Below are 12,834 nucleotides of genomic sequence, written 5' to 3'. Positions count from 1 at the left end.
GACATAATTGTTTCAAATGTCTGGTGGGGCGTTTATGCAGCGTACTTTCTATTTATAGAGTATGCTGCAGAGCAGGCCTTCTCCAGCTCTAGAAACAAGATGAGCACATAAAGGGCGCCTGTTTTAGGAAAGGAGATGACATAGGGATGTCTTGCCACTTCTCATGTGCACGCAGAGGATACTTACGCACTCGGTGTGCACGGGATGGACAGCAAAGAGCAGTGCGGCCAGCAGGGACGCCCTGGGGGCCAGGTGCACCCTCCGGCCTCTGCTGGTGTACTGCAGGCCGCCGAACAGCACCGAGAACACATCCACCATGAGGACAGAGATGCCGCCGTGCAGAAAGATGTTGACCACATGAAAACCCACGGGGTGGAAGCCTCCCGACAGGTAGTAGTTAATCCTGCAGCAAACACAGGGAGTTCAGGCTGGATGCGCAGTGGCATGTGGAGGGAAACAGCAACGGTCTGAAGGAAAAGGCTTGTGCGTGAAAATATTAAAAGGAGAACAGGAAGATGTTGTGCCAGATTGGTAAAAATAGCACCAAGGTAAATAATGCCTGTCAAGCTAAGAAGGTTGAAGAAAAGGTGGAAACATAATTAACTGCAGAGGGACAAAATGGACAAAATGGACATGGCCAAGGGGAGTGGCAAGGAGAACGCCTGCAGAGAAAGAAAAGCTAGTCAAAATTTTAAGTGCAAAAAAGGCAAGACTACATTCCAAGATACAATATACCGCACTTTACTCCTGGCTACCCCGTAGGGACCTGGATTTAAGAGAGTCATGTAACTTGCTTACCCACCCAAAAAAGCCCTTTTTAGTGGCACACCCACCGCCTTCCACCCAACAGATGCCTTCTCCTAGATTCCCATTCTGTTTCTCAATTGCCGGTGGTTCCCATACATCACTTCCACGTGTGCATGGGAAGTCTGTGCACAAGTATTTAAACGCACCGGACAAACAGGTATGAATGAAAACCTTTGTGAAGTGAATAAAGCAATTTAATGCAAACAGTTCCCAGATTAATGGAGGGGGAGATTTGTTTTTGTTTTTGTTTTTGAGACAGAGTCTCTTTCTGTTGCCCAGGCTAGAATGCAGTGGTGTCATCATGGCTCACTGCAACTTCAAATTCCTGGGCTCAAGGCCATTCTCTTGCCTCAGCCTCCCTAGTAGCTGGGACTACAGGCATGTGCCAGCATGCCTGGCTAAATTTTTTCATTTTCTTTTCTTTTTTTTTCTCAAAGATTAAGCTGCAATTTTTTCATTTTATTAAGAGCCCAGGTTGGTCTCGAACTCCTGGCCTTAAGTGATCCTCTTGCCTTGGCCTCCCAAAGTGCTGAGATTATAGGCATGAGCCACCAGGCCTGGCCTCAGGGGAATTGTCTTTGAGCTTCATTTTGTTTTTGCATATTGACTTGTTAATAATAGGAAGATTTATATATTATTTGTTTTTCTGTAGTGAAAAAAATCACAGTTTCATTAGATGTCACATGCTTCTTTGATTCACACCATTCCCTGGGTGTTAACCAGCAAATGGTCGAACCTCTGAGAACTGAGAAAAACACAGAATGCATCATCCTTGCGACAGGACCACGATGGGTGGTTCCTCAGGCACAGTCTTGAGCCTCCTGTAACCTGCCTCCTAGTAGCTGGAATTAGCCACACTTCCTAGAGACCCACGTCTGTGAGCGGCTCGTACCTCCCCAGGAGCCACTGACGGGACTCCCCAACCTCCCCAGCACCCAGTGGCACACAACCATGGCCAACATCCCATGCCCTGTGTGGTCACGTCTCACCTGAAAGTCAGGACCGTGAGAGGCCGGTAGGACTTGTGGCTGGTGTTGCTGCTTAGTCGGCTGCCCCAGAAGTCGTGGCGCCACAGGTCCCCAAGGGGCGTTTCTGCTTGAAGGTCCTGCAGGGACACACCAGGGGACACTCTGGACAAGGGAGTCACTACTCCTCCCTCAGCCCTGTACCGACGCCCTCACGGAGCCTTCTTCTTGAGAGTTCCTCGGCGCTCTTGAATCTGCCCTCTCTCTCCACCTCTCCCACCAGCCTGGGCCAACCTCCGCCATCTCTCCCCCAGGCTGCAGGCCTAGCGGGGTCACCGTGCCCTCTTACACCATCTCTGTGTTGACTGTTTCAAACTGCACATTGGCTCACACCACCCTCCCGTGACAGAGCCCACACCTGAGGGGCTGCCACAGCCCGGGGTGCTCTGGCCCCCACCCAACTCGACCCTGTGTCCTGCTGTGGCTTCTGTGAGCTCCCACCCCAAAGGCTCTGCAGGTCTCCCCTGAACAGTCACCCTCAACTCTTCACAACTCAATTCCTCCCACCGTTCATATCTCAGCCATTGAGCTCTGCCCTTTCTGAGGTGATCCTGTCCCCCTTCTGTGAGTCTGGGGCATTGTGCCCCTGTCCCCACAGTGCATGGCACACTGGGACTTACAATCACACGACCACTATCTGTCTACACCACTAGACTGGGGCTCTACAAGGCCTGGACCCCATCTGAGTTTGCTGGGAGTATATGGAAGATGCTTAATACATGTTGAATGAATGAATGGGCCATATAGCTAAATAAGATTACTGACCTCTCGTATCCAATAAATAAGGTAATTTACCAAAAATGTCCCCATTAAAACATAAATATGGATAAAACTATAGATTTAAAGTTTTCCATTTTGATCATGGGCTGAGGAGACTGTGAAATTCAGGAAAAAAAACTTTCACATAATTTTTAAAGACAAAAATAATCACTAAATATGAAAAAAACTGTGCCTATCTTACTGCTGAGGTAATTTAATTTGGTACTATACTACAGATGCTTAAAAATGCATCTTTTTTTTTTTTTTACATTTACACTATGAAACTAGATGGCTTAAACCATGGCTAACAAGAAAAAAGGCAAACAAAGCACTATGGAGTAAGTAACAAAACTGATGATTAACTTTCTCTTTAAAGCATAATTAAACAGGGATGTTTTAGGGACTAGAAATTACGATGCGTTGATCACTGCCTGGTGTATCAGTCGAGATTCTTTATTGCAGTAACCAAACAAATTCTCATTCATTTAAGCAAAAAAAGAAATGATTTAAGGGGGAGTGGGAGGCTCACAGAATCATCATGTGGGCTGGAAAACCAGAAAAGGGGTGTACAGCCACAACCACGAGTCACGCCCCTGGACACCTTGCCAAGACTAGCCAGCTGTGTCCCGACCCTACTTCTTATTATGACTAGCCCCTGACTCCAACAGGTGGGCACACCTTAAAGGAGAGCCCATGTCTGTGCCAGCTTCCTAATCAAATGGTCTTCAAGCAATAAGAACACCCCAAACAGAAGAAGTGGGTCAAATGATGGGGGTCCCCAAAGAACCACAAACGTCCACAGCACAACGTGGAGTTCAGTATTTGCTACTGAAGTGCTTGCTGACTCAAAGAAAGGGCTTGAGCAGAGGTGACAGAGGCAAAGCAGGTCACCTGATTCCCACCGTAAGGGGGCCCTTCACTTCCATTAGTGATCGGCTGCAGAGGTCTTGAGTGCACTGACTACCCTACCCCCACAAGAGCTGGTAGTTTTGTGAGTGTCGTGCAATGCACCTGCCAACTTAGTTGATGCAGTGACAAAACAGGAAGTCTAACTTCTTTTGCACTGTCACACAAGTACTCATTCAGTGGTGAAAGGTTTGGGTGGAGGATCTTTCCCTCCTTTTGAAAAGGAAATGAACACCAACGAAGCTCTAAATATTTGATTAGGTGTAGCCTACACACAGCAGGGTGTGCTACAGAAAGAAAGGTCAATTTTTCCTCATAATGATTTATGGAAAAGATGTATTGTGTCTGACATTCCTGCTCACTCCACTGTCTCAAAGAGGACCATCATCTCAAGGAACAAAAAAGGCAACTCAACACTACCAGGAAGCATCTGGAAAACGGTCTTTAACATCACTAAAATCCAGTAACAGCCTGTTTCACATTACTGTAGGCACGGTGCCAGTGAACGGAGGAGGGCCTTTCACTAGACAGGAACGGAAAAAGGGAGGGCTAGCGAGTTAACAAAAGGGGCACAGTGTGATGCTCCAGAACACACTGCCAAGGCAGTGCTCAGCTGAGCCACAAGCGGCTTCATCTGCCTCACCTCACACACAAGGACGGAGATCACACCCATACACCAGGCCCCCCCCCCAACAAGGCTCATGCTTTTGTTCTGCCTGGCTGACCAATATTTTTCAACCCAGGTTCCGAATTAACACTTTAGATCTATCTTCCACTTTATAAAAGTCAAGAAACTCTCACCAAAATGAATAACGGGATTTAAAAAATAAAGTTGTACCCTGTGAGAAAGGCAATTCTGTGGCTATGAAGTCACCAATTTGACAGAGTTGCTTTAGAGCTGCTTAGTTCTTTCAAACATGGCTAAAAAAAAGAAGTGAAATGGAATCATCTGCAGTAAATGCTGGGTGAACTTGAAGAAAATTACAAATGACAAACTCTAATTAAAATAAACATTAACAACGTCCTACTTTGTGCCATCAAAATGGAGACCAAGTGCAATATTATGTCACAAATGAAATGTCTGCAGATCAGTCATTTTTTTCTTCCCCCTACAATACATGCTTGTCAGAGAGTTTTTCCTCATTTAGTGGAATCTGTGACTTCAACAGTGTTACAAAGAGTTGCTACAATTACATCTACTAGACAGCCAGATTAGTATCTTCTCCCAAGTCCTCTTCATCGGTTAAAGAACACACACAAAATAGCTGCTGAGTAATTAGAATCTCAGCAGAGTAACTGGATTACTAATTACTAGTAACCAGTCATCCTTTCATTAAAAGGATTTGTTCTATAAAATTTGGATTCAGTCAAAAGGCTGCCCTTAAGGACCTAGAATGCCCTAACTCTAGGTAGTGAGTGAAAAGGAACACCATTTGCGCTGCACCAATATACAGCAGCCACTGGCGGGCAAAACTGACTGGGATTTTGCAAGTTCAGCAAATTTGAATCTCCAAACATGAACTGAGCAGGGGCTGCAGGATCCACGGGCAGCATATTCCTCCGGCCCCAGCTGCTGTCAGCAGGCTGTCCTGATCCTCTCAGTGAAGGACAAGGCAGCAGCCAGCTTGCTGCATGGCGCTGAGAACGCATCTTTCGGAAGGTGATCAGACCCACCCATCGCTGCAGCAAATGCACGATCTCTCTCTCTTTTTTTTTTTTTTAACAATTCTGGAAAATGTTCACAAAACCTGAAATACTTAGTCTGCAATGTCCTGCAATACCCTTGCCTTGCAATCTTAGCAGACCCACCTCTCTGATACATGTGTAGACTGGGGCCTCAAGAAGGTAAAGCCTGAGTACAGGCAAAGGCTGGAGACCTTGCTGCCAGCAATAAGAGAGGCACTAAATTAAAGCTACGGTATCAAAAAGGTGGAAAATCTAGAGGACAACTGGGACCCAGGCAAATGCTTGACCTAAGTTTCACAGAAAAGAATGTGGCACAAACTTAGATAATTATAGAGACGCAGGCAAGTGGTTAACAGAAGTTTACCAGAAAAGCGTAAAGATACAAACCTTATTGTTAACAATAGCTTCAGAGTCGTCAAAGACAAAATCTCCATCGTAGCTCCGTGCAAAACACACGAGGGAAACAAATCCCACGACTAACTTAGCCCAGAAAGGAGGAAGAACAGAAGATGGAAGGATGTGAACCAAATCGGCGTCCAGCTCGGCCATTCTGAGAACTGCAGGCGGGCAGCCTCCTGCTCTGGCATCATGCTGGTTAGAGACCTGCAGGAACAACGTCACATCAACATTTATCGACATGTTGGCAGGAATGTTTCTGTAGTGGACACATTTACCGTAAGTAAATCAGAGCGAGACAGCCAGTGCTGCGATTTTATAGGATGTGATCATTAAAAACTTTTAAGTTGCGGTTTCCAAACTCCAGTGGGCAGAAAAGTCACCTGGGACACATGCAGATGCCTGGGCCCTACCACAGGAACTATATTGAATCGGTTACTCTCGCCTTGTCCAGAAGATGCTGGACAACACTTTAGAAACACAGACTTAACGGAATCCTATATTTATCAACCCCATAAGGCAAAATCATTTTTAATCATCCTTGAACTGGTTTACAAAGCTTAAAAAAAAAGAAGCTACCATCTTACCTCATCCAGTCAAGAAAAAAAAAAAAAAATTCACTCTTGGGTTTTAGTGCACTCTGTGTGTGTGTGTGTGTGTGTGTGTGTGTGTGTGTGCATTCTGGGGAAGGAGATATATAAAACACGAACCTAATTCTGAAAGAGCTCATCGTCTATTTGTAGAACTCAGGTGCACAGGTCAATTAGATGAAATTCCGGGAGACAGAAGAGATTGACAGAGCAGAGCACATGATTGAACGACTGATGGCCAGGTTAGGGGTTTACACACAGAGGACAGACAGAAAAATGACTGTTTGGGGACAGTATCTTGTCCCAGAAAGGGCTGAGCTGCATCCCAAACAAGAGAGGAGGCTATTCTATGTAAGGACATGACCTTCAAGACTGGTGAAAGAATCAGAATCAAATATACACTTATTTTGAACTTTTCCTTCAAATGGGCAAAATGTTAACGCCGGGAATGTCTGTGTCTCAGCCTTGCCGTGTGTTAGCTGAGCGGTCATGTGTGTGTCCCATCCCCTCTGAGCCCACTTCCTGCGGCACTCTGCAAAGCATAAGAACTGTCCAGTAGTGAGAGTTGCCTAACAGCTTCCTGTCTTGGAATTTGCCCCAACAAATAACAAACTGCCACCCAAATCACATTTTATCTGTCCCTATTCCTACCACACCCTCATTAGGTACTTTCTTTGGATGTACCAGGATCATGTTTGGGTCAGGCTGCTTAGTTCCAATCTTGCGTAACTCTAGACCTCTGTGTAACTCTTAACCTCTCTGGGCCTGTTTCCCTACCAGTAAAATGGGGATGATAACAGTGTCTACCTCATAGAGTTGTCACAAGGGTCAAATGGGATTCCCAGCACTGCCAGGCTTTAATGAATGCCCAGAGGAGGTCAGCTATCATCACTAGTACTTTCCTCCAGGAGGCTGAAACACAGGCACAGAATGATTTTCTTTAGAAAAATCCCCTTTAGTACTGTAAGTCCTCAATTAATGTCACCAATAGGTTCTTGGAACCTGGGACCTTATTTGAAACAACCTATAGCAGGTCCTCAAATAAGGCTGTTTCATTAAACATCATTTTGGTTACAGGTGAAGTTTCCAAGAACCTACCGATGCTAACATTCAATGAGGGATTACTGCATTTGGTTTATTGGTACTGAAACTCTTGTCTCCTCTACTAAGGACCCTGGCCCCCAATCCTTTCTGCTGAGATAGAAGCAAATGTCAGCCCCCTTGAATATTATCAATAAGAAGTCAGCCAAAGAGGCTATCTGAGGTCACAGGCATCTTTTCCACAAGCTTCTGAGTAAAAGTGGAGACAGATCCAACAGGCAACAGGACACACCATTCCATGGTAATGCTGTCCCTTTCCAGGGGCTATGAGGTGGTTCAGATTTACCATCCAGAGACGGAAGATTCTGCAACTCTTTCACTGCTTGTCCCTCGAGCCTCATTGCCTGATGTAAGACATGCTCTCGGCAAGTACTGGGGGAATATTCCAGCTACTATCTGTTGCCTTCTTTTCTTTTCTGGTGAAAGGATAAACCGTTGCTCAAATCCAAATTACTGCTGCAAACACAATGCAGGTCACCACGCAGGCCCTGACCACTGTGCCACCATGTTTACATTTCAGCTAAAGAAATTACTCCTGCTACTTAAAAAAAAAATACAAATCAAAAGACTCAATAGTTAGGTAGATACGATGACTTAACATGGAGAGAATAAAAGTGTTCTTTGATTTACAAAATTAATGTGAAGGAAAACAAATAATTTACAGCAATTTTAAATGTACATAGAGAATTGTGCGCTGACCAAAGGTCATATAACTGGTTTTGATGTTATCTGCTTTAGCCCCAAATATTTCAATATTATTTCACAAAAGTTGGTCATGAGGTTCAAATGGCCTTTACAGGTAGAATACTGCAACAGGAAATACTTTGTGCTCCTAAATTAGCTACTATATCTCAGATTGCTCATAATAGACTAATCATTTTGGTACTCAAGCAACAGTCCACATATCCGTAAGATGGGCCGCGGACCCAACATCTGGGTTGCCCTCCTAGGCCAGGCCAGGCTCTTGGGAAGTCAAAAGGATGGCTGAGTCAGCCTCAGAATGATCTCCTCCTCCTCTCCTGCAGGGATATCAGGGAATCCACAGTCTGCCCCCATCCTCTCCTGCCACCCTCCCCACGTTATCTCAGTTCTGGCTGGCTCTCCCCTCCTCACGTGACTCCCCTGCTCCTCTATCTCAGGGGCTCCTCCTTCCTTAGTCTCCAAGATTCCCACTTTTTTGTTGCCATTGAAAATACTCATAAATGCCCTTTTCATTTAAGGGATTTACTGTTAACATATATAGCAGAATAGTTCAGAAAATGCCTTTCACTTGCAAATACAAAAAAAAAAACGCTACAGTGTTTTAGAAATGCATGCAAAGTTCTGAGTCAAGACAAATCTGGACTTGTTGGCTGCATGACCTTGAGCTACTTAGTCTTTCTAAGGTTCAATTTCCTCACCGGCACAATAGGGTACCACTACTTTCTTCAGGAGGTTGTGGTAAGGATTAAATGAGGTAACGTATGCAAACAATTAGTTCCCATTACTGTCATATTTTGGAGAAATTAGCTCCTGGTGCCTAGTCTCTGATTGCCTGTCCTGGGAACACCCATGTTGCCATCATCTGTTCCTACAGATGGGTATACCAGCCAAGCCCATAAGGGGACCTATTGCAATTGAGAAACAGGCACCCTTCTTTCAGGGAGACCCAGGACACAGGGTTTCCTTGGCCCAGCATGTCTGTGTTGCATAAACTGCATAACCATACACAGCAACCTTGCTCGCAACTCCCCTTCCTCCAATAATAAATGAACTTTGTTCTGCAATGATTTGAGACAGGCCTGGCACTCAGGTAAAAGAAGCCCTGACTGCATGAGGTGGTAGACATGGGGGACCAGCCCCTCCACCCTTCTTTATACCCAAGCCAATGTATTAAGAGACATTCCGTTTTTGTCTTGATGGGCACTAGGTCGTACCATCTTATCCTTCTCCTCCACGTGATACCCTGCCTAGGACCCCCAGATCCTCCGCCATGGCTGGAAGGTAAGTTCACCTTGTGGAGTGAGAAGGGAATCCCACCGGGGCCTGAGTCCAAGCAGAGTGCACCAGCCGGTCGTAATAAAGGCCTGCTTCTGATTGCTGTCTGACTCCGGGTCCGAACCAACTGGCCCCTCAAGTGTAGCTGAATTTGGAACAAAGCAGAGGTCCCCTTACCCCCAATTTCTCAAACCTCTAACATCAAGCCTCTGTTTTCGGGGGGTTAAAAAAAATTAGTCATCAGTGCAAAGGTCTAAAATGCTTCAAACAGGGACCCTCCAGAAACAAATGTCATTGAGCTGTGAACCATGAGGACCCAATGACAGCTGACACAGCAGCCTGGACTGCAGTAAACAGAATGGTGAGACCAAAACTAAATGATTCACCCTGGAAAAATTAGCAGCAGCCACCTACTGAAGAATAGTCTTCCACATGCATGGAAGGGCCTGCTGGCCTCTGCTCAGCCTTTCTACCTCATCAACAGCAATCCATCCACACAGCCAGCCAGCTGCCCTCTGCCACGCTGAGATGTGACAATGCCTCTGGAAATCAGACTAAACAACATGATCGTTTCTGACCCAGTATCTGTGGGCCTGGCAGTAGCCTGGAGACCCTGAGCTGGCAGGGGGGCAGACCATCTCCACTGCCCTCTCCTGTGCAGCTGAGCCAAATGCTAGTGAAGGCATCCTCCCGTTGTGACCTGCTTCCCATTTTTAAATTCAGTAACGCACGAGGGTCATGACTGACTATAGCAAAGACGTGTGTGCTTCGACATTCACAATTCCACTGTCCCAGAAAGTTTCCAGCTTGCTAGCTTGTGGTCATTTTCCCATCTCGGTCCGCAGGCAGTCACTTTACCCCTCCTCCAGCTGGTACGTGCCAGGCACGGACGGGACTGCAGGGAAAGGGACAGGCAGGGGACCTAGTCTTTACTACAATTGTTTCCCAAGAAATTCTCCCTATCCATTTGCTCTCCTAGAGAAAGAGCAAAGTGTGGGATGACTCATAGTGGCTAGATCGTTCCTCTAACTCCTCCCTTCTTTTGTGTGTGGTTAAAAAAAAAGAAAACACACACACAGCCCACAGTCACAACATCAACAAGACCAGAAGCCCCGCAGAGTTCACAGGAGGTGAGGCGGTGGTTGCGCCACCTGCTCGGTTTCCCCGAACTCTGAGCCCACGCCGGGAAGTGGCGGCTGGGTGGCCCCGGGCGCCCGGGCCGGTGGCCCCGCACTCGCGCCGCTCCGCTCGGCAGCCGGGCGTGTAGTAGCAGGCACTCGCGGCGCTGCGGGGGATCCGCCTCGTAACCCAGGGCAGGCGGCCAAGCGGCCCGGCTGTGCCCAGCCATCGCCCGCGCCGCGGCCAGCTGGCGGCCAGGCGCGGGGCCCCGCGGCCAGGTGGCCGCTCCCGGGACGCGCCGCAGGCGCCGGGTGTGCGGCGGGCCGAGGGAGCGCCCGCGCGGCTGGAGCGGGCAGGGGCCGGGGTGGTGACCTCCGCCCAGGCGGAGGGAGCGCAGGGGCCAGAGCGACGGGCACGGGCAGGCGGGCGCGCAGCCTCCACGCCGCGCCCTTTGTCCCGTGTGCTGTTTACACCGGGGCGCCAGGGGCCCGCGTCCCCAGTGACCCCGGCCCCGGCCGTAGCCCGGGTCCAGGAGCCAACTCCGCCAGCAGCGGCGCCCCCGGGCCCGGGCAGCCGCGCAGGGCTCGGGGCTCGGCGGCAGCGAGGAGCCCGCGCCCGTTCGGAGCCCAACTCCGCTCGCCCCGCGGCGCGCTCGACCCTGTAGGGGCCGCCCCGCGCGTTACCTGCAAGGAGCCCGAGCCGCGGCCGCATCTCCCTCCCGGGCACGGAAACTCCGGCGGCTCCCGGCGCCCGCCCGCAGCCGGCCGGGGAGGGGCCGCCCGCGCACCGCCCCCCGCCGCGCCCCCGCCCCCCGCGCCGCCGGCCCGCAGCTCCCCACGCGCCCGGCGCTCCCCTCACACCCCGCCTCGGCCCGCCCCTCCTGCCGGCCATTGGCTGCTTCTCCTGTCACTTTCTGGCCTCGGTGCGGCCCCTCTTCAGCTCATTGGCGGACGCGCCGGTGACGTCAGGCCAGAGGGCGCTAGTCGGCGGCGAGGAGGCGCAAGGACAGACGGACTCGGCGGGAGAGGAGGGAGCAGCTTGTGGGTGCGGAGCCGAGGCGGGGCCGGGGCCAGGGCCGGGGCGGGAAGGGGCGGCCTCAGCCTGGCCCCGCGAGGTTGGCTGCGGGAGCCGGAGCGGGCCCTCCCTCCCCGGCCGCGATCCGCGAGCACGGGACCCAGTTTCTGGCCCGCCTGAACCCCTCTCCCGCGCTGTGGCGCTCCAGGGAGGGACTGCAGCGTCCCTGCAGCGCAGCCAGAACTCCAGACTTCTTCCTGTCTGGGAGAGTTGATTAAAATTTGTGTCTCCACTTTCTGCCTCTCGGACTGGAACTGCGTTCTTCTTCCGAGGGCCTGCTGCCCCCCGCACCCTGCTGCGGCCAGAGCCGCCAAACGTGGGTCCATTCACCCCTCGGTCCTAAACCTCCACTCCTGACTGGATTGCCACTCCACTCCCCAGACTCCCATCGCAGTAGATGACTTTGCCGCCTGCTTCATGAGGGAAAGAAACTTCTTCCACTTTCCACTGCCAAACCTACACTTCTACTCCCATTACCGCCACTCCCCGCCCCCTTTTCCAACGTCCTGGAATCCGATCAGTCCATCAGTCTCTCCCTCTGGGCTGGGATCTGTAACCTCAGCATTTGATGATTTTGAAGCCTTCCTCTACTCCATGTACCCTACAGCTGCCACCCGGTCTCTTTCCTGCTCTCATTTGCTGAGGTGGTTGAAAGAGCTGCCTGCCCCCACTTTTATGGCCTCCCAACTCCATTCGGTTCTTGGTCTCCACACTCAGTGAAACTGCCTTTGCTATAGTCACCAGTAACATCCACATCATTATAAGCAAAGGACGCTTTCCTTCCTCATGTTACCTGATCTCTCAGCAAAATTCCTTCTTCCTCCTTAAAACGTGCTCTTCCTATGACTGGGTGGCACTCCACTTGCCTGTTTTTCCCCAGTCTTCTTGGCTTGCTTATCTGTTCTGGATCATCACCAAATAGCAGAGTTTTCAAGGTCTCAGACCTTTTTCTCTTACTCCACAATTTTCCCCTGCATGATTTAATCCCCAGTCAACGTTTCAATCAATATATCCCAAATTTACAACTCTAGTCCTTGCTTCTCTGGGTTGCAAACTCATATATCTAGCTTCCTATTCAGCTTCTCCACTTGGATGTCACAAGTACTTCAAATGGAACGCATCCAAAAATTGAATGCATGCTTTTCACTGCTTGCTTTCAAATCCAGGCCTCCTTGTGACAGTGAAGGCACCACCATCCCTCCAGTATTTCAAAAACTCTGCCTTTACCCCAGCATCTAACAAATTCCCAAGAATCTGCTTCCTAAATATCTCTCAAGTCTGTCCACTTCTTTCCATTTCCACTGTTAACATAAAATGATGTGCTACCGTGCATGTGTCTTCCCAGCCCACACTCAGTGATGTCACCTTGGTAGATTGCAGTTGGCCAAGGTGGG

General features: G+C 49.4%; 1 protein-coding gene across 2 annotated transcripts in view; it reads right to left on the bottom strand.

Annotated features, from left to right (window-relative positions):
- The window catches only part of TMTC4 (transmembrane O-mannosyltransferase targeting cadherins 4), a 58,393-nt gene extending 47,250 nt beyond the window's left edge, over positions 1 to 11,143 (bottom strand). The window contains exons 1-4 of one of the 2 annotated variants that reach the window (XM_045566755.1): positions 11,050 to 11,143; positions 5,571 to 5,786; positions 1,797 to 1,912; positions 187 to 403 (exon numbers count right to left, since the gene is read on the bottom strand). In XM_045566755.1, coding sequence (XP_045422711.1) covers positions 187 to 403; positions 1,797 to 1,912; positions 5,571 to 5,732 — 495 coding nt within the window. In that variant the 5' untranslated portion in view covers positions 5,733 to 5,786; positions 11,050 to 11,143. The remainder of the gene's footprint in view (positions 1 to 186; positions 404 to 1,796; positions 1,913 to 5,570; positions 5,787 to 11,049) is intronic. The other variant, XM_045566756.1, reaches the window with a different exon arrangement.
- Positions 11,144 to 12,834: the final 1,691 nt, after the last annotated feature.

This window comes from Lemur catta, chromosome 13 (assembly GCF_020740605.2).
Source record: "Lemur catta isolate mLemCat1 chromosome 13, mLemCat1.pri, whole genome shotgun sequence".
NCBI classification, from domain to species: Eukaryota; Metazoa; Chordata; class Mammalia; order Primates; family Lemuridae; genus Lemur; species Lemur catta.
The sequence above is the reverse complement of the archived record's forward strand: the minus strand, read 5'-3'. Positions and strand labels throughout refer to the sequence as shown.